The 26691-nt window shown below is 43.8% G+C and overlaps 1 protein-coding gene across 1 annotated transcript in view; it reads right to left on the bottom strand.

Annotated features, from left to right (window-relative positions):
• Positions 1-26691, bottom strand: part of TECTA (tectorin alpha) — a 180329-nt gene that overhangs the window by 20277 nt on the left and 133361 nt on the right. Inside the window, 5 exon segments of the mRNA XM_044291273.1 lie at positions 3477-3587; positions 5044-5324; positions 10722-11008; positions 23144-23527; positions 25349-25548. Of these exon segments, the coding sequence (XP_044147208.1) occupies positions 3477-3587; positions 5044-5324; positions 10722-11008; positions 23144-23527; positions 25349-25548 (1263 nt within the window).

The raw sequence follows: 26691 nt of genomic DNA, 5'->3' as shown, positions 1-26691 counted from the left end.
ATATACATGATTTGCAACACTTTCTCTAAAAGAGGAGCTGTCCCTTATCTTGAGGTGTCTGGTTTACTAACTGCTTGCATTCCCCATGTAATAACAACTCTGGAGCATCTATTCTTGTGACTCTGTGCTGTGCCGTTCCTTTATTATTCCTGCTAGAAAGGTATGAATGAATTGCCAGCAGTTTGCAACAGAGGTCCAGATGGGTGTCACTTGTTGAGGCGTGTACCTGCACAGTCTGACATTCTCCGATCAGTGTTGCCAGTGTCAGACTGTGCAGGGACACACGCCCAATTGGTAACCTCCCTCTGGACCTTGATTGCAAACTGCTAGTAATTCATTCAAAACTTCAAGCAGGAATAATAGAGGAATGGCACAACACAGAGTCATGAGAATAGATGCTCCAGAATTGTTATTACACGGGGAATGTAATTTGTAAAACAAACATGTCAGGAGAGGTTAGAGGTCCTCTTTAACTGGTGGATTTCAAATGACTCAGTGATAGCTGTACTCCTATGATTATAGGATTGCCAGACAAACAGCAAAAGCTTTTTGGACATTTGGTCTAAAAAGTAACATGTCAGCACCAGGCTGTGATAAGTAAAAGGGAACTTCACCATACTTAAAGGGGTTATTCAATGTCATAAACAGTCCCTCCCATGCGCCGGGCCCACCCCACGGAATATACTTACCTGGCTCCCCGCTCCCTGTGCCACTCCTTGTCCCCCACCACCGCTGCGGTGTCAGGGGGAGCAGCCAATGGCAGGCGGGTGACGCTAGGGAGGGTCGGCTTCGTCCCCGCCTGCCATTGGCTGCTCCCCCCCCCCCCCGACACCGGATGTTTTCATCTGTGTACAGGGAGAAGCAGCAGCGGCGGTGCGGGGACCAGGAGCGACGCAGGGAGCGGTGATCCAGGTAAGTATAATGCGTGTGAGGGGCCCGACACATGGGGGGCCTGTTTATGACATTGGATAACCCCTCTAAGCATAGATGGCAGAATTTTACAGACGATACAGCATACAATATTTGTAACATATTTCAATCCCCCGTAATGTTCCGAACATATATGACTGACAGCCACATCCATTGACTTCTATGGACCCAATGCATGCCAAAATAATGTCGTTTTGACATACAGATGTTGCAGCCATTAAAGAGAAACTGTCACCAGGACATTCACTGATAAACCATGCCTTGTAGGACTAGCTCAGCTGAATGTAATGATACCTTCGCTTAGTTATCCGTTGCTACATTCTGGAAAAAAATACTTTTAATCCCTGTGCAAGTAAGTGTATCTAGGGTGGGCCTCAGTCACTCTGTGCACCCCTGCTCCAACTACTTCTTCTGCCAGTCGCTCCCCCTACTTCTCGATTGAAAGGACCAGGCAAGATGACTATGCTGTACCTATAACATTTTCTTGGCCCACCCTCCATACACTTTTTAATGAAATGGCTTCCCTATGTACACAGTGTAAAGCACCGTGGCACAATTTGCTATTAAAAGATTGTGCCTGCTGTTAATTTAATGGATGTTACATCTGTATTTTGGGATTTTTCTACTGTAATTTTTTTACAATTGGAGTCAAAGGCAAACATGGATCATGGAAAAGTTGCAGAAGTCCGGATCATACATTTGCTGTAAAGGCAATTTTCCTAGTGCCCAAACTGCACTTGCATTCATAAAAAACGTTAATACAAAGACATACTGATAGGAAACTTAGATTGTGAGCTCCACTGAGGACAGTGAGTGTTGATGATGTCTGTAAATCGCCGCAGAATATGTATCTATATAAGGGTGGGTTCACATCACGTTTTATGCCTCCATTTGACGTATACGTTAGAACAAAATGGATACAAAAATGCAGCACACCACTTTCTTGCAGAGTCCGCTTGAAAAAACGTATATATATATTTTTATTACAGTGGAATTCTCTGGTTAATGTATGCCACTGTATGGCATCAGTCTGAGGCATCCGTTTAACGTATACGTTTCTTGTATACGTTAAACGGATGGGAAAAATGCGATGTGAACCCAGCCTTAGTGAGTATAATAAATAAACAATAAAATTATTAATACTGGTTTACTGGAGCTCCTAATTAAAGCGTACCTCCAGTTATAAAAATAACTTTCCATAAATGAATAGTACATGTGACTATAAAAAACTTTGTAATATATCATATTAAAGAAAAAAGATTTCTATCTGCTTTTATCAAACTGCTTTGCTCTTTCCCGATTTGAATATTGACATCTATGGAGAGAGGAGGGGGAAGAGGAGGCTGCTGGATGAAAGACACGCAAAATACAGTTTCTTAGCTCTAGTACACAGCACTTTTGATTCTACTATTTCTAGTATGATAAGGCTCTACCACTGTTCAAAGTGAGGTAATAAATCACTTAGTAGCAGGCTCTTCATCCCTTCTCTTCTCTCTATAGACTTTTGTGTGTGAGGCTGGAGACTGAGACAGAAGCTAATAGAGATAAGAAGCTGAGTGAAGGGAAAGAGGAGGAAAGCAGCCCGAGAAGCCCAGGAGAGGAGAATAATGCTTTAATTAGATATATTACAAAATTCCTTATATTCACCTGTACTATTCATTTCTGAAAACTTGTTTGTAGCTGGAGATACACTTTGCAGAATGCCAAACAATATAGTGTTGTAGCATTGACATTAGAAAATGAGAAAGGGAGATCACCATAGCGGCTAATTGGCACGATCCTCTCTATAATGTTGTTTCTGGGTGTCCTCTTATCAAGAGTAGAGAGCAGCTTCCACTTTTGAGGACTCTCTGTGGTCATTTATGACATGGGTGCTATGTAATACTTGATATTCCTGGCCACTGCCAGGGAAATGTGTGGATTATTGCAACTCCTCCCAGTGATCACAGCTAACCAAGAAGGAGTTTTTTTGAATCATTTGATTACCAGAAAAGCTCATCTCTGAAAAGGCCATGTCAAACATGCAAGCTCATAGAAAAACTGAGCACAATTACAGTACATAGGAATCCAAACAGTCCAGTCATCATTGTTAGTCTGGAGGTATGCATTAAAATGGTTTTCCATGAGTACCATATTGATGACCTGTCCTCAGGATAAGTCATCAATATCTGATCGTTGGAGGACAGACTCCCAGCATCCCAACCGTTCAGCTGTTTAGAGAGGCCTCTGTGTGCTGGTGAGTGGTGCAGCTACAGTGACTGGGTTTGGGGTGGTCCCAACACTACGCTGAGTCCCCCGGACACTGTCGAGGTATCACCACGTGTTGCTGCTCTCCAGAGAGGATGGTAAGGTGTGGTGCACCGCAGCCTCTTCAAACAGCTGATCAGCTGGGGGGCAAGGAGTCAGACCATCCACCATCCATCTGATATTGATGACCTATCCTAAGGATAAGTCATAAATGTTTTACTCTCGAAAAACCCCTTTAATAGATGTTATATATCAATAATGGATCCTAAAGACCTAGCGATGGGATTAAACTCTTGTACCGTTTCCATAGACTGGTGGATCCATGCAGCCACAAAGCTCTCCTCCATTGTCCACTTCACAACTCCTGTTGGGGCAGTCTGCACCTACACAAGGGTCTTCAATCACTCCTGCTATAAATGAAAACATGTACAGGACAATATTAGACTGTTGCACAAATGGACATAATGTTACATTCTGCTTTAGAAAATCTGCAGCACCTCATTATTTATGCAGCAGAATGTTATTCCGCAGCGGAACACAGGGCAGGGACTGAGACTGAGACTTTTCAACCCGATAGGATAACATAGGGCATATTTTCTGCAATTTTTATTAAGTTAATTAGTTAATACGGTTGAAAAAAGTCATAAGTCTATCAAGTTCAACCAAGGGATAGATGGGGGTGTGAATTTTAGAAAAGCCGAGTGCGACTCCGAGGTCTACTCATTTTTTATAAGCGTTAATGTTATTTACTTTTAAGAATTACCGTTTTTAAAACTGTCCACTGTTCCTGCTGTGACCACGTCCTGAGGAAGTCTATTCCACACATTCACAGTAATTACAGTAAAGAAACGTTGACGCTTCTGGGGACTGAACTTTTTCTTCTCCAGTCGGAGGCAGTGCTGCCTTGTCTTGTGAGGGGATTTTACATGGAACAGCTTTCCACCATATTTTTTGTATAGCCCATTTATATACTTGTACAGGTTAATCATGTCCCCCATTAAACGTCTCTTCTCAAGACTAAATTAATTTAATTATTTTAATCTTTCAATAACTAAGACCCTTATCTGTTTAGTTGCTCTTCTTTGCACTTTTTCCAGCTCCAGGGCACACTTGATGGACTGGTGCCCAGAACTGTACTGCACATTCAAAAGCTTTGTAAAGTGGTAGTATTAAATTTCCCTCCACAGGTCCATAGGATAGGCCACCACTAGCTGATTGGCGGGGGTCTGGTGCCCCGCACCCCTGCCGATTAACTGGAAGTAGGTCCAGGGCTGGAAGCAGACAGCTCTGTCAATTTTGTAAAGGACTGAGCTCGTCACTGCAGCGCTGCTCCCACTGAAGTCAATCATCGAAATGGTCGTTCAGCCCCATTCCACTGCAGCATGTAAATACAGCTAACAAGTGGGCACTGATCGAGAATGAACATTAAATTGCAAGAAACAACAATCACTAAATATTTTTCGATGTTTGCTCATTCGCCCCAAGAGCATTTACACTGCTAACAACTGGGAAATTTCTGATTAGACAAGGGAATGTGGCAGTGATTTGACCGATCCATGGAAAATAAAGGATTCATCATTCCTTGTTGGATTGCTGCATGCTATCATGTGACGATAATTTCAGAAATTCGAACGATTATACGAGAATTCAAGGGACAATTGTTCCGTCTCATAGATTGGAAGCTCCTATGGGTAGAGACCTCTCCCTCTGCGTAATTGTTCATTAGTCCTCTGTCATCTACCCATTTGTACAATGCTGCAGAATATGTAGGCGCTTTATAAATAATTATTACAAAAACTTATATTATATTAATTGTCCATTTACCATCTCAATAGTCCAAAAAACTACAATATCTCTCAGACTTACAGCAATTCTCCTTCTCAATCCACTCCGTGCTTAGGATTCCGAAGGACCTGCACGCTTCTCCGTAGGCGGCTAAAGAGCCACACAACTGAATCTTCTTGGTGTTGTAGCATCCATCCAAAAAACAAGACTCGTAAAAGGGAACCGGATCGAGCAGACCATAACATGGCTGGAAGAAGCCTTTCATGTCGGTCAGTTTCAGGCAGTATCCATCACTCTGAAGCTTCTGGATTTGGACGTTGTCACAAGTAGAGGCATACTGAGAGTACTGCAGCTCATTGCAGCTGAAAAACATTATCTCTCCATTTAGTAAGGCCAGGTTCACATTACACTTTTGTCTTACGTTTAATGCATATAAAAAAAGTATGCTTGTTTTTGCACATATCTATTATGGATATTTATGTATATGAGATATAAATTCACATTAGATATATACTTATTCTCTCACATGCTTTCCTGTATGTTGGCTATTGTATATGGATAGATTTCGAGCGGGTCTGGATCTCTCTCACTCTGATGTATATTCCAAATATATACCACTCATAACTATATACAGTACAGACCAAAAGTTTGGACACACCTTCTCATTCAAAGAGTTTTCTTTATTTTCATGACTATGAAAATTGTAGATTCACACTGAAGGCATCAAAACTTTGAATTAACACATGTGGAATTATATAGATAACAAAAAAAGTGTGAAACAACTGAAAATATGTCATATTCTAGGTTCTTCAAAGTAGCCACCTTTTGCTTTGATTACTGCTTTGCACACTCTTGGCATTCTCTTGATGAGCTTCAAGAGGTAGTCACCTGAAATGGTTTTCACTTCACAGGTGTGCCCTGTCAGGTTTAATAAGTAGGATTTCTTGCCTTATAAATGGGGTTGGGACCATCAGTTGCGTTGTGGAGAAGTCAGGTGGATACACAGCTGATAGTCCTACTGAATAGACTGTTAGAATTTGTATTATGGCAAGAAAAAAGCAGCTAAAGTAAAGAAAAACGAGTCGCCATCATTACTTTAAGAAATGAAGGTCAGTCAGTCTGAAAAATTGGGAAAACTTTGAAAGTGTCCCCAAGTGCAGTCACAAAAACCATCAAGCGCTACAAAGAAACTGGCTCACATGCGGACCGACCCAGGAAAGGAAGACCAAGAGTCACCTCTGCTGCGGAGGATAAGTTCACCCGAGTCACCAGCCTCAGAAATCGCAGATTAACAGCAGCTCAGATTAGAGACCAGGTCAATGCCACACAGAGTTCTAGCAACAGACACATCTCTAGAACAACTGTTAAGAGGAGACTGTGTGAATCAGGTCTTCATGGTAGAATATCTGCTAGGAAACCACTGCTAAGGACAGGCAACAAGCAGAAGAGACTTGTTCGGGCTAAAGAACACAAGAAATGTACATTAGACCAGTGGAAATCTGTGCTTTGGTCTGATGAGTCCAAATTTGAGATCTTTGGTTCCAACCACTGTGTCTTTGAGCGACGCAGAAAAGGTGAACGGATGGACTCTACATGCCTGGTTCCCACCGTGAAGCGTGGAGGAGGAGGTGTGATGGTGTGGGGTGCTTTGCTGGTGATACTGTTGGGGATTTATTCAAAGTTGAAGGTATACTGAACCAGCATGGCTACCACAGCATCTTGCAGCGGCATGCTATTCCATCCGGTTTGCGTTTAGTTGGACCATCATTTATTTTTCAACAGGACAATGACCCCAAACACACCTCCAGGCTGTGTAAGGGCTATTTGACAATGAAGGAGAGTGATGGGGTGCTGCGCCAGATGACCTGGCCTCCACAGTCACCGGACCTGAACCCAATTAAGATGGTTTGGGATGAGCTGGACCACAGAGTGAAGGCAAAAGGGCCAACAAGTGCCAAGCATCTCTGGGAACTCCTTCAAGACTCTTGGAAGACCATTTCAGGTGACTACCTCTTGAAGCTCATCAAGAGAATGCCAAGAGTGGGCAAGGAAGTAATCAAAGCAAAAGATGGCTACTTTGAAGAACCTAGAATATGACATATTTTCAGTTGTTTCACACTTTTTTGTTATGTATATAATTCCACATGTGTTAATTCATAGTTTTGATGCCTTCAGTGTAAATCTATAATCTTCATAGTCATGAAAATAAAGAAAACTCTTTGAATGAGAAGGTGTGTCTAAACTTTTGGTCTGCATTTCTCTCTAACTCTTTGTGACTTCAGACTGGCTTATGTGAATGACGCCCTTTCTCTCTCCACATATAATTATGTATGTATTATCCAATGACTCATAACCTACTGCGATGTTGGTTGCGTGTAACTCCAAGAATATTTTTGTTTTATGTTCTTTGATTTAACATTTGCAGATGTAATGACTTTTATGCTCAGTATTTGATATACCAATAAATGGTTTTTGAAACTAAACTTTTGGTCTGTACTGTACATTCCCCCTACGTGTGGAGTGAATATATACGTTATATATACCATATGCGACTACTGAACAAGTCAGCATTCTTAGTCGCATCCACTAGAAGAGGGAATTAACAATATATTCAATAATACCATCAATTTACCTCTATGCACCCATGGACTTAGTAAGTCAGCTCTATGACTTCGGTGCGCATCACGGGTCGGAGGTGGGTGGACTTGCGCCGTTCCGTCAGGCGAGATTCTGGTGACGTCAGACGTGTGCTGCCCTCGCTAGAGTCGCGCGATCGGAAGGGCGGAAGTCCTTTTGAATACCTGGCCGGCTGACTACGTGATGCGCCATAAGTGGAGTCAACACCCGATAGATCACATGACTGGAGGGAAACCAACTATTGGCCACAAGATAGTTTAAAGACCTCCTGTGCTAATAGATAGCGAATCCTCCTGAAGAAGCTAACGCGAAACGTGCGTAGAGGACCACGCCAGGCAGTGACAGCTCACTCACACACAGCGGGATATCGGGTAAGAGAGATCTGACCTGCTCGATAAACATATGATTTGCACCTTACTGATGCATATACATATACACTTGATTTACTGAGCAGGCTATATTGTACATGTATCATCTGTACCCTACATGCTCGTATTGCATATTGCAGTTAGGTAATTTAATCAGCATCAATGGTTCCTCACTCAGACTCTTCTAAGCGGCCGACTGAGGAAGTGGAAGGAACAGAGCGCAGTGGGTGCCAGCAACCCAGCTGTTTAGGAGTCCCTGCTCTGACTCCATATACACTACGTGCAGAATTATTAGGCAAATGAGTATTTTGACCACATCATCCTCTTTATGCATGTTGTCTTACTCCAAGCTGTATAGGCTCGAAAGCCTACTACCAATTAAGCATATTAGGTGATGTGCATCACTGTAATGAGAAGGGGTGTGGTCTAATGACATCAACACCCTATATCAGGTGTGCATAATTATTAGGCAACTTCCTTTCCTTTGGCAAAATGGGTCAAAAGAAGGACTTGACAGGCTCAGAAAAGTCAAAAATAGTGAGATATCTTGCAGAGGGATGCAGCACTCTTAAAATTGCAAAGCTTCTGAAGCGTGATCATCGAACAATTAAGCGTTTCATTCAAAATAGTCAACAGGGTCGCAAGAAGCGTGTGGAAAAACCAAGGCGCAAAATAACTGCCCATGAACTGAGAAAAGTCAAGCGTGCAGCTGCCAAGATGCCATTTGCCACCAGTTTGGCCATATTTCAGAGCTGCAACATCACTGGAGTGCCCAAAAGCACAAGGTGTGCAATACTCAGAGACATGGCCAAGGTAAGAAAGGCTGAAAGACGACCACCACTGAACAAGACACACAAGCTGAAACGTCAAGACTGGGCCAAGAAATATCTCAAGACTGATTTTTCTAAGGTTTTATGGACTGATGAAATGATAGTGAGTCTTGATGGGCCAGATGGCTGGATTGGTAAAGGGCAGAGAGCTCCAGTCCGACTCAGACGCCAGCAAGGTGGAGGTGGAGTACTGGTTTGGGCTGGTATCATCAAAGATGAGCTTGTGGGGCCTTTTTGGGTTGAGGATGGAGTCAAGCTCAACTCCCAGTCCTACTGCCAGTTTCTGGAAGACACCTTCTTCAAGCAGTGGTACAGGAAGAAGTCTGCAAGGTAAGAAAAACATGATTTTCATGCAGGACAATGCTCCATCACACGCGTCCAAGTACTCCACAACGTGGCTGGCAAGAAAGGGTATAAAAGAAGAAAATCTAATGACATGGCCTCCTTGTTCACCTGATCTGAACCCCATTGAGAACCTGTGGTCCATCATCAAATGTGAGATTTACAAGGAGGGAAAACAGTACACCTCTCTGAACAGTGTCTAGGAGGCTGTGGTTGCTGCTGCACGCAATGTTGATGGTGAACAGATCAAAACACTGACAGAATCCATGGATGGCAGGCTTTTGAGTGTCCTTGCAAAGAAAGGTGGCTATATTGGTCACTGATTTGTTTTTGTTTTGTTTTTGAATGTCAGAAATGTATATTTGTGAATGTTGAGATGTTATATTGGTTTCACTGGTAAAAATAAATAATTGAAATGGGTATATATTTGTTTTTTGTTAAGTTGCCTAATAATTATGTACAGTAATAGTCACCTGCACACACAGATATCCCCCTAAAATAGCTGAAACTAAAAACAAACTAAAAACTACTTCCAAAAATATTCAGCTTTGATATTAATGAGTTTTTTGGGTTCATTGAGAACATGGTTGTTGTTCAATAATAAAATTAATCCTCAAAAATACAACTTGCCTAATAATTCTGCACTCCCTGTATGCCTGTGTCCATATATGAAGTCATTGCTATGAAGATGAAGGGGGCATCCCCAAGCATTGTCAAGATACTTGGGGACACCCTGTGTATTTAAGTTTTATTCAACCTCTATATCTGAATTGTTTCTGCTGGGATTCAAACTCATCACAATCTGCATTTTATATTGTTTTTAGTAATTGCATTTTTTCTTTTTTGTAGTTCCAAAATTATTTTGTGCCATAAATATTATTTGCAATTACTAAAAAATATATAAAATGATACTTTGGCTAGATATGAATAGATTATACATGGGAAACTACTACTGAGGTTTTCAGCCATAATATATCTGGGGCAGTTTAACGTTGAGCTCTTTAGCTGAGTGGTTAATGGTCTTGTCGTTAATGTAGATTGTAGATCCAAGCAGAAACACTTTAAAAATAGAGGCTAAATAAAACTTTAAGGGGTTATCCCATGACTAATGTACAAAATGAAGATCTGACATCATATAGCACATGACAATCTCTTACAAAGCTAGAACCAGCCCTGTACCTCACATGGATCCAGAGATCTCCACATTCATTGCTCTGCTAGATTTATATCAAGCTCATTCATCGAGCTTGCCGGTGGCAGATAGTGCTGTCTAATAGCGATCTGCCACCGGCAAACCACTAGACGGTACGGGGACGAGAGATTTCATAGCGACTGCTCCTCCCCGTGCTTTAGAGGAGATCACTGCATGTAATAGCAGCGGTTTCCTCGGCTAGATAGCAGGCGATTGCCGGGAGGGAGCGCTTCCTTCGCGACAATCGCTTCCTCAATCCGTCTGTGTAAGACAGGCTTTACTTAAAATATTGCAGTCTATAATAACAGGACAAGGACAATCTGAAATAGTAACTTCGCTATCTCTAATTCTGTTCTGTGCGACCTGCAGCTCACATGGTACATGCCTTACCTTTTTTGCATGCCGTTTGTCTTCCAGCTTTGTGCCAGCACGACGCTGCTTACAACAGGCTTCCCTCTTAAAGTGACATAATCATCGGTGAGATCCCCATTGAAGTTACCGCAGAGGCCACAGACTTTGTTCTGAAGTCTCTCGCTGATGGTAATTTTGATGATGTTGAATCCGTTGTAGTGAATTTGGATGTCGGGGCTTGTGTCAATGACCAAAAATCCCTCCATGCTGTATATTTTTGTCGACAGTCCGGTAACAAACGGGACTGTCACTTGTGTTCCATTTACCTGTAATTATCACAAAAAATTCAATCACTTTCAAAGTTACACATTTTATTACGCTGTCCTGTAAGAAGGCAGTCATACAAGACGAGACGTATACAAAAATGACATTAAAAGAGTGAAAACTGTATTATTATAGGTTCTGTGTCAGTATATAAAAGGCTGAGGAGAGAATTTGGCATACTTGACAACTCTGGGAGAGGGGATGGTGTATACTTACCAATGTTTAGGTTGGTAAAACCGGGGCATCCAAAACCCAGTCCCTGGGAATACCTGATTCTGCCTGCAAACACAAACTTATGGGCTGGTGGTCCCCACTTTTTGACCAGGAACAGCCTGTATTTGCCGGAACTGTCGCTGAAAATCAGGGACAGTTCCTGAAATTTCAGGACAGTTGGCAACCATGGATGGTGCTGGGTGCGAAATCACGCTTCAGAAGTCTTTACTCCACCCCTTTTCTTACATGTATGGCTTCTTTTCTTATGATATCTCACCCTTATGACACCCCGCCCCCTTTCTTACAGCTCCAATCCCCATCAATGCATGTTTGTGCCCCTGGGCCACGTCTGATGATGCAGTGTCTGGCACTGGTTAGGTGCCCTTGATGGTGAACGTTCGGCAGGGTGCTAGGCAGGAGGGCAAGCACAGGGACAGATATTAGCAATGGTGCAATGGTGGTGCAAGGCAATGATCAGGCCAGTCTAGGGGTAACAAATCCAGTGCTCTTTACCAGGGGAAGATTGGCCATAGACCCTACAGGGAAATTTCCCAGTGGGCCGATGCCTAGGAGGACCACCCAAGCTATCCTCATGGGAGTGAGTTGTGTACATAATGATCTGATTCTCTCCTACGCACCTGGTCAGCAGCCACAGGTGCTCTCCTGAATTCAACTGTATTGACGTCCTCAGAATTTGGTATTTGGTTCAGCTGGGATGGTATATTGCTCTGCACTATGGTATTGCTGGCCCCTGCCTACTTCTTTTGTCCCTGCCTACATATGTTGTCCCTGACTAATTATGTTACCTTGCCTTCTGTCAATTTGGACCCGCCTGCAACATAGGCCCAAGTTTTTTCCAGCGCCACTTTTAGTTTCCAGTTCGCCCCTGCTCTTTACTGAGGTAGCAAGCTGAACATGAGGTAACCACCAGTGAGATGGTTCACTCTCTAACTATCAGATCCAAACTACTTTCCAAGTTGACCAAAAGGGTGCACCATGTGCCGTTCCCACAGCGGGGTATAGATCTTCCAGTGGGTAGCTAATCCACGGTAAAATGCACGGTAATAGCAGTAATGCATGTTGCCTTCAAACTGACCTTCCACAGTCTGTATATTCTTTCCTTTTTTCCCCAGAGGATGGTGGTAGTTGTTGGGATGCAAGGATGAGGGTTCCTTGCAGCAGACCTCACTTCAGCACAGGCACATGCAAATATCTCCTCACCGTACCTACTAAACTCCTGACCCAGAGGAGAAGGGCCTCCCCACTGAGCAGGGCAAAATAACCAAATGGTGTTCCCATTTCAGCTCTTGGATTACAAGCAATTAGATATAGAAAAAATACACTAATATTAACAATAGACATTAACCCATTAAGTTGCAAATTAACCCGTTTAAAGTAGTCCTCTGGGGTACTGCATCTACACTAACTGTACTCTTGAGGTGAAAGATCAATTAAGAGAAATAACTTAAATGTATTTAAAGGGGTTGTCTGAGCTAAAATAAAGATTGCTAAATGGCAGAGAAGTGGGTTAAAAAAATAAAGCAAGTTCCCGGTTCCAACCCCTTCAGCTCCAGCGCCCCTGCTCCAATCCTCTCCGCCTCTGCAGCTATGACGTTGTGATCCTAGCTGCAGTGATGGCGTATGTGACTGCTGCAGTCAATCACTGGCCTCAGTGGCGTCAGAGCCACTCAGAGCAGTGACTGCCTGTCACGCAGCATATGGGCATGTCAAGGCTGCAGCAATGAAAGCAAAGCCTGGCTGGGAGGACCACCGTTATGGGGGCGAGCAGGAGCGGAGGGGGTTTGAACCGGTAAGTATAACTTGTTATATTATTTTAACCCCTTCCTTGCCATTTTTCAGTTTTTATTTTAACTCAGACTAAACCCTTTAAGAACGAAAAATGCCTTAATGCTTGTGAGAACAGCTGAAAAGAAGAATAGCCTTGAGCCACTTATGAGGAGAGTCTTCCAACTTTAGACAATGGGATGGTATAGTGTTTATCCACTCTTTTCTTTTTCGAAACTGGCAGCAGATTGTCCATGGATTCCAATCTACAGTCCTCGGCACAGATCTTCTAGGGGTTTAGCATTTGGACTTTAAAAGAGCCACAGAATTTAAACTTTTTTTTTTTTCTTGCCTATTCATTAATCTGACACTCATCCTTTGTGATTACAATCTATGTCATTTAATAGTGTAGAGAAGCCTTTCCTCGGGACACCCAGCTCTTCTTCTAAATCACAGTTCTAGTTAAAGCTGCTGAAAAGTTCCTATCAGGGGCGTACACGGATCTCATAGGGCCCCATAGCCAAACTTAGTATGCCCCCCTCCACCCTACCTAGTTTTACAGTATGATTGTGTCAAACACTCCCAGGCAATGCAGAATGCAAACCACAATGTCCCAGATTTCTGATTAATTAATTAATTTATTTTAATTACAAAAACTGGGAAAAAAAATCACCCTTGGCCTCATCCACTTTGAATGGGTGCTTCATAAATATAGCGCTTATTCTGAGCACCATATTTCTTAATGTAGTCACACCAGACAACTGGAATAAATACATTGATAAATCTACTTCACATCTATTACATAGTTAGCTGCCTGCAGCCACCACTAGGGGGAGCTCAGTGCCTACAAATTCATGCACTTATAATTGACTGAAATGGAAGCTCTAATCATAGGTTTGCATTGAACTCCACTTAGTGGTGGCTGCATGATAATGCATTGGAAAGAGAAGGGGGGGTCCTAGTACTGGGCCCTTCTCCCTCTAGACCTGGTAGCCACCATTACAGGTACATCACTGTACATACTTGTTGAATATGAGATTTATCTTGGTTTTTTATATCAAAAATGGCTACTAACTTACTACCATCAGTAGGAACTGATTTCACTAGAATTTCTTGAAATGATTTCATAATTTGCATGATTTGCTAAGTCGTTTCTTTTTCTTGTTTTTCTTATTATTGAAAATATAGCCATGAATGTGGAGTAATCTCATTCGTTATAATGTTAAAATAACCCAGAGTCCCCTCTTTATGAGTCACAACCGAGCACAACTCAGTGAAAGCATCTCCCACTCCGGTGGACTCAAGCTGACCAATAATCTGAAGGGCCACCACTGAGAACCATAATTCTGCAGGAAAAATATCTACACAGACAAGACTTCCACTGGTGAGGCCACCTGATCACTGTGGTGGCCACATGCTAACCTCTCTGATGAGACAAACTCTTTTATTTAACCCTTTAATCACCACTGATTCACCTTTTTATGGTAATCATTAATGGACCTTATTCTAGGCCAACGGCTGGCCTCCCATGCAGCAGACAGCAGGAGCCCAGTGACAACTTGTCTCCTGCTCTAATGGGAAAATTACAGAAAAAACAAAGATAAAAACATCCTGCACGATATGATAGATAAATGTGCGGATGTCCCTGGCCACATTCATGAAAAACATTACAGAAAAAAGATAATAATGCACTTAATAATATAGATGCAAGCATTATATATGGACCAAGCCCTCACTCTGATGTAATATAATCTGAGACTCTTAGCCAATATATTTTGATCAAAACACATCTGTGCCCACCTACCCCCGCCAAGGTGGTCTCAGTCAGGCAGGTCCTGCTCTATATCTACCGATGCCATTGGGCTTCTATGTTCAGGAGCGCAGACGCCGCACATATGGTGTGCTGCTCCTAGTCACCTCCATGTGCATCAAGCAACCGATGGGTGGAGGAGCACATACAGCTATATGTACCACCTAATCAAGGCGCTCTATGAGATAGGAAGGGCAAAAGTGCTAAGGAATGCTACTCCCAAGATAAAATAGGAGCGCATTCACAATAGGTGCCACTCCCTCAAGCATACACTACATAAACAGAAAAATCACAGAAAAAACAAAGATAAAAACATCCTGCACGGTATGATAGATAAATGTGCGGATGTCCCTGGCCACATTCATGAAAAACATTACAGAAAAAAGATAATAACGCACTTAGGCCTCATGCACATGACCGTTGTGTTCCATTCCGCAAAATGGGGTTCTGTTGTTCCGTGATCCATTTCCGTTTTTGTTTCCGTGTGCCTTCCTTTATTTTTGGAGGACCACCAGACATAAAGGAAAGTAAAAAAAAGTCTAAGACAGGTTTGCCATGCAAATAATAGGAAAAAAACGTACGCAGACGACAATCTTGTGTGCCTCCGTGTTTTTTAACGGTCCCATTGACTTGAATGGGTCCGCAAACCGTTTTCCGCAAAAATAATAGGACAGGTTATATTTTTTTGACGGACTGGAACCACGGATCACGGATTCGGATGGCAAACGGTGCATTAGCCGAGTTTTCAACGGACCTATTGAAAGTCAATGGGTCCGCAGAAAATCACGAAAAACGGCACAACAGAAACGGAATAAAACAACGGTCGTGTGCATGAGGCCTTTAAAGGGGTTGTCTTGAGGCATTTTCTGTATGTTAAGATGGAGCGGGAGGCTCCCGAGGAGAACAACGGGGATCTGTAGGGGTGAATTGTTTTTCATTCCACTCTGAGCCTTAAAAACATGAACAGCTGTCGAATCCCCTTTAAAAAGGTATTTCCGTCTTATAATGCTATGGTTTATCCCTAGGATATGCCATAACTTTACAAAAAATCGAAGATTTAAAAATCTATAAAGTCTTTATTAATTCATCATATTAAAAAATTCAGCGATAGTTAAAAAACCTACATGTTTGATCCATACACCAGCTGTGTTTGGATCCTCCCTGATTGAGGGTATGTCTCTTGTGTAGCCTGAAATATGTAGGTTTTTGAACTATCACTGTATTTTTAACATGACCTATTAATGCTTTTTAAAGCTCCAATTTTTTGATTTTTTTGGGACGTGTTGCCGTTGGTCTGTGGTTTTCACATGCCGTTGAGGGCTACAGATTACTGTATTGCAGCTTAATTGGTGATATAATATTGCTGATATGCTATAACATTATAATTAGAGATGAGCACATTTCTCAAAAATTTGATTTGGTTAGTTCGTCAAATTTTCCGAAAAGATTCGATTTGATCAGAATTTATTAGTGGCGAATCGCATAAAAAAACAGCTATTTCCTGGCTGCAAAAAGCCTGTATAGTGGTGTAGAACACTGTGTCTTGCAGAAACATGCATAGGGAGTTTGCTGTGGTAGTGAAACAATACTAGGAGTCAGTATAACAGGCGTCGCTCTTAGAATCACTGCACACTTCACTTATTTGGGCAGTTACAGGGCCAAAACTGACCAACTAACTCAAGTGTGAACAGGTCAATGTAAACGTCAAGAAGTGCACTCCTTTTACAGTCGTCAGCTGATTCAACATAGAGTAAGTTTGTGTTCACATCACAGATTATTTTGCCCTTTCTCTGATCCGTCAGAACAATAACCCCCCAAAAAAGTGATACTGTCTGTTGAGCATCTGCCTTCACTCGGTCAGCATTTCTGTAATCCATCAGTATTGCTAAAGCCAAAAAAAACAGGAGTGGATCCAAAACAGAGATGACACGTGAATGGAATATTTGCATGTCTTCTCTGTTTTGTACCCACTCCTGCTTTTGGATATCAAATCATAAGCCAATTCTGATGCAAAATAGGGACCATGTCATACAGGCCCTACAGCTGCTACACAGCTGTACATTGCGTGTCTAATTTTTCCTTCCTTCTGACAGATCAGAAGAAGGGTCAAATAAATGATTATGTCAACCAGGTCAAAATAGTGGCCCAGTCATGAAGTGGTGAGGATGGGAACAGCATGAGAAGTCCACAGAGTGGCCCAGTGACAGAGTGGGGAGGTAGCAGCAGCATGAGGAGACCACAGAGTGGCCGAGTGACATAGTGTTGAGGTGGCAGAATCATGAGGAGACCACATAGTGGTGATGTGGCAGCAGCATGAGGAGACCATAGAGTGGCCCAGTGACAGAGTGGCGAGGTGGCAGCAGCATTAGGAGACCACAGAGTGGCCCAGTGACATAGTGGTGAGGTGCCAGCAGCATGAGGAGACCACAGAGTGGCCCAGTGACATAGTGGTGAGGTGGCAGCAGCATGAGGAGACCACAGAGTGGCCCAGTGACAGAGTGGGGAGGTGGCAGCAGCATGAGGAAACCACAAAGTGGTGATGTGGCAGCAGCATGAGGAGACCACAGAGTGGTCCAGTGACAGAGTGGGGAGATGGCAGCAGCATGAGGAGACCTCAGAGTAGTGATGTGGCAGCAGCATGAGGAGACCACAGAGTGGCCCAGTGACATAGTGGTTAGGTGGCAGCAGCATGAGGAGACCGCAGAATGGCCCAGTGACATATGGAAGAGGTAGCAGCAACATGAGGAGACCACAGAGTGGCCCAGTGACAGAGTGGGGAGGTGGGGGGGGCAATACCAGTACCAGCTGAAGATGGTGGCTGGCAGTAGGAGCACCTGGCATCAGGCGGGTGGCAGCATCAGAATAGTAGCTGAAGAAGGTATCCAGATGAAACGGGCCTCTTTTGTCAAAGTGTAGGTGTGGCACCATGGATGATCTGGTCTGATGCATCGGGCTATGGTGTTTGCGAATCCTGGCTGATCCACACCTGCTTCATCTTCACAATAGTCAGTTACTCCACATTTTGTGGACAGGCGAGTTCTCTTTGGGGTAACTATGGCCCCCGCTGCACTGAACACCCGCTCTGATGCCACACTGCTGGCCGGGCAGGAAAGCTTGTCCAGGGAAAACTCGGCCAGTTGGGGCCACAAATTGAGTTTGGCTGCCCAGTAGTTCAGGGGATCTTTGATGTGGGGTGGCAGGGTGTACTCTAAGTATGCCACAACCTGATGGTTCAGGTTCTGCTCTATGTCTACCTGCTGCTGGTGAGTAGTTTCTTCAGTAGGCAGGTGAAGAAAACTTCTCATCAGTGACTCTAGATCTAAGTTGCTGCTGATGGAGCTGGTACTGCTTCTGCCCCCTCCCAGCAGCCATGGTAGTGGAACATGAGCGCCCCCCCAGAAAGACCTGTGTGAGGATAGGTAATGGCACACATAGGCAGCGGCCAGCTAACTACAAGGATGTCTCGATAGTAGTTCAGTTTGTCCTCCCTGTCAGCAGGTGTAAAAAAGGCCCCCATTTTGGACTGGTAGCGAGGGTCTAACATGGTGGAGAGCCAGTAGTCATCCCACTGGCGAATGGTGACAATTCGGCTGTCACTACACAAGAAAGTGGGCATGCCATTTGTGCAAGTGACTCGGAGGGACTCCCTGCCTCAATCTCCACTGCATACTGCCATGGTGTGTCTGGGTCCTCTGCCTCCTCTTCCTCACTGCCCTGTAGCTCCTCTGGCTGCTCCTGCTCCTCCTCTCCTGTCACCTGTGTAGAAAAACCACGCATTTCGCTACACATTGCTTGTGCTCCAATATCCTCCTCCTCCTCTAGTTCAGCCCCCACAGGGCTCATGTGGCCGTAAGATGTAGTTGCCACGTCTCCTGTCCCCTGGTCAGCCAGATTTAGCAGCATCTGTTCCAGGACATGAATCAGTGGAATTACGTTGTTCATCCCGTAGTCCTGGCGACTGACAAATAAAGTTGCCTTCTCAAAGGGCCCGAGCAAACGGCAGGTGTCACGCATGAGCTGCCACTGGCTAACATCGAAGTTACACAGGGGAGCACCTCTGTCCGCCTGTATCATCAAGAAATCATTTATGGACTTTGTCTGTTCATATAATTGGTCCAACATATGGAGGGTGGAATTCCAACAGATGGAAACATTGCATATCAGCCTATGTTGGGTGATACTGTTCTGCCGCTGCAGCTCAAGGAGGGTGTGCTTTGTGGTGTATGAGTGGCTGAAGTACATGCAAAGTTTCCTGGCCATTTTCAGGATGTCTTGCAGATGGGTGGAAGACTACAGGAACCACTTGACAACCAGATTGAACACGTGCGCCATGCAGGGCACATGGATCAGCCCTCCTTGAGGCAGCGCCGACACCATGTTCTTCCCGTTGCCGGTCAGCATGGTTCCGGTTTTGAGTTGTCGAGGAGAAAGCCAGGATTCATTTCATTGTATTGTACATTGTATTACATTGTATTGTACAGTGACAATAAAGGCATCTTATCTTATCTTCTATTTCTTTATGAAGGATGCGGGGAAGTTCCTCCCCTGTGTGACTCCATTTGCCCAGGCAAACTAGGTGCAGAACAGCGTGACACCACCGTGCCCTGCACACGTGGTATGCTGGAGGGGCACTGTGAATTGTCCCAGCAGTGGAGGCTGAGGACACGGTGGAGGATGAGGAGGCAGAGGTGAACATTGTCGCAGGACCAACGGCGTGAGAACGTGGAGGTGGAAGCAGCTTCACCTGGCCAAGTTGCTGGTGTGGTTGTGCAGGAACCACATTTACCAAGTGGGCCGTAAAGGACATACCGTATATTGTCCTTAACCGTAGTTACAGCTCCACACGTCAGCGCTGCCGTGCACTTTGACAGACACCGACAGGCTCAAGGACTGGCCCACCTTCTGTTATACATATGTGTGCAAGGCTTGTACTTCCTTTTTGGCAAAGGAATGACGGCTTGGGACTCTCCACCTTGGCTCGGCAAAAGCCATCAGTTCTCTGAAAGGTGCAGAATCCACCACTTGGAAAGGGAGGGACTGAAGCACCAGCAAATTGGCCAGGAGTACTTTCAGCTTCTGCACAAGCATTATGTTGTCTCTTCGCAATTGCTTCGGTGATCGATTGCTGATGGGATGACTGATGAGGAGTAGGAGGAGCAGGAGCTTCAGGACCAGCAGATAATGGGAAGGACAGACAGCTCCCTTCGGCTGAGGTGGTGGAGCCTTGACTGCATGAAATTGGGTGCGTGCCACTGGGTGATGTAGCGGTTGCTGCAGCAGGCTGGACCACCACATCGGAGCCATGGTTCTCCCCGGCCACTTTATGGTGACGCTACATCTTTTGATGCAGGGCGGTGGTGCCAACATTGGCACCCTGCCCAAGCTTCACCTTCTGCCCACAAATTCGGCAAATGGCCATGTTCACCTCCTCCGGCAGCCTAACAAAATTTTGCCTCACCGCCGAGTATGGCATTTTCCCCCAACACTCCGTACTGACTGCCTGCTACCGCTGCCTCCGCGAACCCCTGCACCACTACTTCCTGGGCAGGTAATCTCCTGCGAAGCGGGCGGTCTACCCTGGGCATGTTTGGCTCACGACCTCCCACTGCTGCCATCTTGCTGACTTCCGGCCACGCTACCACCTTGCTGGCTCAGCCTCTGCCTCATGCACAAGCTGCCACCCTCTTCTCCTGATGATGATGATGAAACCCCTTCTCCCACCCGGCTCCCAAGTGCGATTGGCTTCATCATCATCTGCTACTGTCTGCACGTCACTGATGTCCCCTCAATGGTCTCAGGACCAGGAGCCTGACCGCTCGCAACATCAGCTCCCACTCGTTTCTCATCATCACTACTTGCCCGCCTACCGGAGGAAGCGGCAGATCTCTCCTCCAGATCTTGGCTGGGCAGTAGCTGCTGAATATCCTCTAGTAGCTCGTCCTCACTGAAAAGTGGAGTGGAGCCTACGGCATATAATACCTCTTTAGCAGAGGGAACAGAAAAGGACAAAGGCAGGTTGAGGACAGGTGAGGGCACAGGGCCTGCTCCCAGGCTATGCCAACTAACCGTTGTGTTTGAAGAACCCACCGACTTTTTGCTGGGGGTGTCTGATGTCACTTGCAACAAAGTAGAAGATCGAGTCAACCATTCAAGCCCCGCTGGGTTGCTGGTCAAAACACGACCGCTAGATGACATCCCCCCTTTTTTTGCTGTCTGCGACAGAAACATTTTGGCCACTGCCCGTTCCCTTTAAAGGGCCCATCACTTGTCTGACATACTGTTAGATAAAATAATTAAATTAAAAGGAAATTAATACACCCCAAAAAAGCTGTAGAACAATGTAACTTGACCATAGAGCGACAAATAAAACGTACTTGTTTTTTCCATTTAATACACCCCAAAAAAGGCTGTAGAACAAAGTAACTGCACTGCAGAATGGTAAATAAGATGTACTTTTTATACTATTACAACACCGCCAAAAAATGTGTAGTACAATGTAACTGCACCGCAGAACGGCAAATAAGACGTACTTTTTTTACCCTTATAATCCCCAAAAAAGGCTGTAGTACAAAGTAACTGTACAGCAGAACGGCAAATAAAACGTACTTTTTTTTTACACTGATACACCCCAGAAAAGGCTGTAGTACAAAGTAACTGCACTGCAAAACGGCAAATAAGACATCTTTTTTTTTACACTTTTACACCCCAAAAAAGGCTCTAGTACAAAGTAACTGCACCGCAGAACAGCATTTTTTTTTTTACACTTACACACCCCAAAAAAGGCTGTAGCACAATGTAACTGCACCGCAGAATGACAAGTAAGACGTACTTTAATTTTACACTTATACACCCCAAAAAAGGTTGTAGTACAATGTAACCTCACCGCAGACCGGCAAATAAGACGTCCTTTTTTTTTACACTAACACACCCCAAAAAAAGCTGTAGAACAATTTAAATGCACCGCAGAATGGTTAATTTGACTTACATATATTTTCTATAAATACACCCTGCAACACAGCACTTGCACCCTAATAACAAACAAGGTTTGCTGGAATTACAGAGGTATCATATAGTGCAAAGCAGCAGTATAATAGCAATTTGGATCCCCAATAAGTGCAGCAAGGTGTAATAGAATCACTCCTATTACCCAGGCTGTACACTCTCCTATTGCACCCTGTTCTTCTTTTATAGTGTAGATGATGCCTCCCTAGTCTTTCCCTACACCTTGACTAAATCTTTCCCTGAACTTGTAAATCATTTTTTTTAGCACAATTATGTTTTTCCTACCACTGTCCCTAGCGCCTGTTGACATCTCTCCCTGCACTAAGCACACTAGAAAATGGCTGAATCCAAGATGGCTGAGGCTATTTATAAGGCTGTGACATCAAAGGGCTGGCTGGCTGCTGATTGGCTGCATTCATGGCATTGTGGGTGATCCTTCGTTCTCAGAATTCTTTGCTCCATGTCCTAACATGTGCAGCAGCCATTTTAGAAAAAATGCGATTCATTACCATTTCGTGAGGAAATTCGGCTTCGGTGCGAATCAAATTTTTTCTGAAATTTGGATCGAATTCCACTTCGTCAACTTCGATTCGCTCATCTGTAATTATAATCTGTAGGGGGGGGGGGTCCCCCACAAATCTGTGAGTCAAAAGAACTAAGCCTTTTTCTTATGATGCTTTTGTCCACCCGCTGTGCATTGAGCTGCAACATAACATTCAAGAGAAGACGGTTATGTTGTTCTCCACACACGCCTGTGCAGGTGTTCATTCTGAGGATCAATGGGGTTCTGACAGTTGGATCCCCATCGATCAGAAGTACAGAACTTGGCACTAATAATATCAGTGTGAAAAACAAACATATGTATCATACGGCCTTATCCAATAATGTTTCAAGGTACACATGAAGTATTAAAGGGGTTTTCCTGTCTATTTAAATCGATGGCCTATCCTCAGGATCGGCCATCAATATTTGATCATGGGGGGTCCAACTCCCAACACCTCTTGCTCATCAGTTGTTCTGCAGTAGCTCTGTCTCTGGAAGTTGGCACCAGAAGTACATCTCCATCCATTGTGTTGTGGACTGTTATATGGGAGCAGTGCTGCATTTACCAGCTTCGTTCACTACACACAATGGACAGAACTGTAGTTCCAGCGCCAACTTCTAGAGACAGAGCTATTGCAGAGCAGATGTTCAGAGGTGGTTCCGGGTGTTGGATCCCCGCAGATCAGATATTGATGGCCTGCCCTGAGGATGGACCACCAATACAGAAGGACTGAAAAATACCTTTAATGTCAACATCTTAACGATGAATAAAAGAACCCATTACCTTAACAGTATTGCGATCACTAATGAGGATTTGCTCTTCATTGATGTAAAAGTAAACCGGGGATATGACAGTCAAGTTTGGTGAAGACCATTTATCAAAGTTGATAATCAGCTGAAAGGAGATATCTGGGAGCTTTTGGCAAATAGTAGACAATACAAATGCACAGTTTGCCGGAAAACGGAGAAAAGCCCCATCAAACGTCCTGAAGACACCACCTCCTGCAGCAATGCAGTAAGAGCTCTTCTTACTGAAACAGCCTCGTACTCCGTTCCTTAGAGCACATTCTTCATCGGACTTGCAGTGTCTTGGATCACACTGGATGAGATTCCTTCCAAAGCAGCGGCAGCGCCTGGTGCAGTCACTATTCCAGAATAATTGCTTAGGCTAAAGAGATAAGAAGAAAATGAATTATGTCCAAATTATCAGCTACATGATCTTCAAACTTTCTATGCCTATTAGGATGATCTGCACAGCCATTTTGTTTTGCATGTCCTTGTTGCACCCAAGTATCACCGTGTTGAGGTGCTGCCTTAGGGATAAATAGGGTTGTAGTGTCACTCCCGTGTTTGCTGCAACCGCAACATGCGAATCTCAAGAAATACAACATAGCTGGATTTTTTGCGTTTCACGTGTTGAGAGTCGCACTGCAGCCCCAGTATACTGCGATACTTTGCCGCACGACACGTCGCACCCAAAATCGCCGTGTAGATGTACCCTTATGCTCACTAGTTGGGTCCACACATAGCGCCACAATGCACTTTTACCGCAGATCCAATAACAATCAGTTTGAAACCTGCACCATTTTGCGGTAAACTCGCATGTCAGGACAACTTTCAACGGCATTGCAGCCACAACTTGCCCACGTGTGGCCACTATGTGTGCTGCAAAGTGTAACAGTCATCTAAATTAACCTATTCTACATGGACAGGCACAAATGACTTCACTGAAAACCCAAGATAGAAACCCATAAAAACCATGATACAACTATATACTTTCAGACATGGCAGTTGCTAATTATTGGTTATTATTGAGTAGAATAAGGTCAGAATCCATCACACACAATTTTTATTTATTTTTTGCATTTAAGTATTTCTTGAATAAAACATCATGGATTTGAAGTTTTTCCTTTTTTTTCCCCATAAGCGTTTCTCGTGACAATTTTAATTTTGTCATAGAAGTAGCACACACATTTTTTTCTGCTATAGAGAAATCTATTGGAAGACGCCATGCTGCCCCCAAAAACTGCACAAACAACAATTCTAGTATTTAAAGTGACATCTTGGCACAATTTTTACACAAAACCACTGCAACATCTGGTGTGTGAATATAGCCTTGTAGACTAGCTCTTCTCCAGGACGAAGAAAAATGGTGTCTCTAGTGCCACCCACTGGGGAGGGTAGCTTCCCTATGAATCAATGTCTGACCTTTTAAGAGACCTTGTAATATGACTAAATGTAAGTTAACCAGAATCTTCTCCATAAGGTAAAGGGACCCATCTGCAGATAGTTGTTTCGGGATTATTGCCCCGCATCAGTGCAGAGCAGGGTGCTAGTTGACTGGGTTGGAGACTAATGTAAAATGCCTCTCACCAAGCTAACCAGTATCATGATCTGCACTGGCGAGCGGCAATAACCCCCAAACCACACTCTACAGATGGGACTCCTTTCCTCAGGAAGAAGACTCTGATTTGGTTTATTAAATCCTTAGACATGTTAAAAGGTCAGACATTAAGTAGGTGGCACCAGAGAGGGGTTTTTCCTTTGTCCTTATTCCTCACTTCTTTGTATCTTTTTTTCCATTGCTTGGCCTATAAGACTCCCTACGCCAACTTGGTGATCCCCACAAGGAGAAACTTTAGCATCCCCAGACCTGAATCCATCCTTAGGTCTCTGTATTTAAATCGGTTGTACAAGGCAGTAGACCAACGTCTGAAGCATCTGAAGCTAAGTGGATGTGATTTTCACATTTCTAAGTAGAGGTAGCAGAATTCTGCTCCAATGTTGGGTATAAACTTCTAAGTAATTTAGGTACACATACTACTACAGGCATTGGAAGTAAGTTGGGTGCTGGAGAGTACTTGCGAAGGTCAAAAATGGTAGGAATTAGGAAACAAGAAAACGCCTATATGAAGTCTAATCTCCGCCTTCATCTTCAATAAACTTGACTATTTGGAATAAATTTTATAAGAAAGATTGAAGCTCTTACCTCGTAGTATTTGCCATCAGCGTAACAGCCGCAGTTATGTGGAAGAATACAGCTTTTCCCATTTAAAACATACCCAGCATCGCACTGGCAGCCCTCCACGCAGTAATGATTGCAGTCACTCTTAAGTCGAATAGCGGCACAGCGAGGCTGGCACACACTGACACAGCTCTCATAGTGACTGTATGCCGGGCAAGTCACAACTGCAGGCAACACAGGCGACAAGTTATACAATGCTTATGTGAGACGTACCTATGGCTTCTCTGCTACCTTAAATATTCTGCATTTTTCATACCAGCTACTAGATCTGAATACTTTAGCAATTCACTGAAATCTATCTGTATAGCGCCACCTGCTGTTTGCTCTTTTTCTAATTTCTCTGTCCTGCTCACTGAGGTGGACGCACATACTCAGTTCCATCCTCCAACTGACACCATCTGCAGTAGAAAGGACGCTCCCCCTGAGAAAGTGCACACCCCCTGAGCTGCCTGCTTGAAATAAATCTAGCAGAACAATTGAAGCAATGAATGGGGAGTTCTCTGGATCCATGTGAAGTACAGGGCTGGTTCTAGCTGTGTTAGAATTTTCATTTTTTACATTAGTCATGGTATAAGCCGTTTAAGTCTATAACGGGGGAAACTGTGCTCTATAAAGCAGTTGTCATCATCTTATGGCTACTCATATGGGATTTGTAGTTTTACTACAGCTGGTGAGCCACAGGTTGGAGACTACATCATCTATATGTATCACCTGCATTTATCATAACTGATAATGAAGCATATATTTTTCTAATCTATTTTATTTTTACATGATTATGGGGGGCAGCCATCTTGCCTGAACTGCTCTTAACAGCCTTCAGAGATATGCTTTACAATATGGACCACAAACAGGAGATGTTCATTGATATCTATAGGAGAGTGTAGTGGGCATACTCTGTGACTTGTGCAGGGAGGGGGAGAAGATACGTTCTTACATAATCTCTTGTGAATGGTGGATTCTATCTATCTATCTATCTATCTATCTATCTATCTATCTATCTGCTATCTTTCATTGTAATCCTGCCTTTACTGATAATGAGATGACTACTAAGAAGTGACCTTTACAGAACAGTATGTCATCTTATTATTAGGTTTAGTGACCAGTGTGAAAACTACAACATTTTAGGATAATATAAAGGGTTTTGCCCATTAAGACAACTTACACCCTATCTAAAGGATAGCTGATGTGTCTGATTGGAGGGGGTCTGATCACTGGGGTCCCTGTTAATCAGATTGGGGGCCCACACTTCCTGTCTCCAGCAGTCCTATGGAGATGATTGAAGTAGCAGACATACATGTAAAAAAACG

Source organism: Bufo gargarizans, chromosome 4, assembly GCF_014858855.1.
Source record: "Bufo gargarizans isolate SCDJY-AF-19 chromosome 4, ASM1485885v1, whole genome shotgun sequence".
Taxonomy (NCBI): Eukaryota; Metazoa; Chordata; class Amphibia; order Anura; family Bufonidae; genus Bufo; species Bufo gargarizans.
Note: the sequence above shows the minus strand (reverse complement) of the source record. Positions and strands in the feature narration are given on the sequence as shown.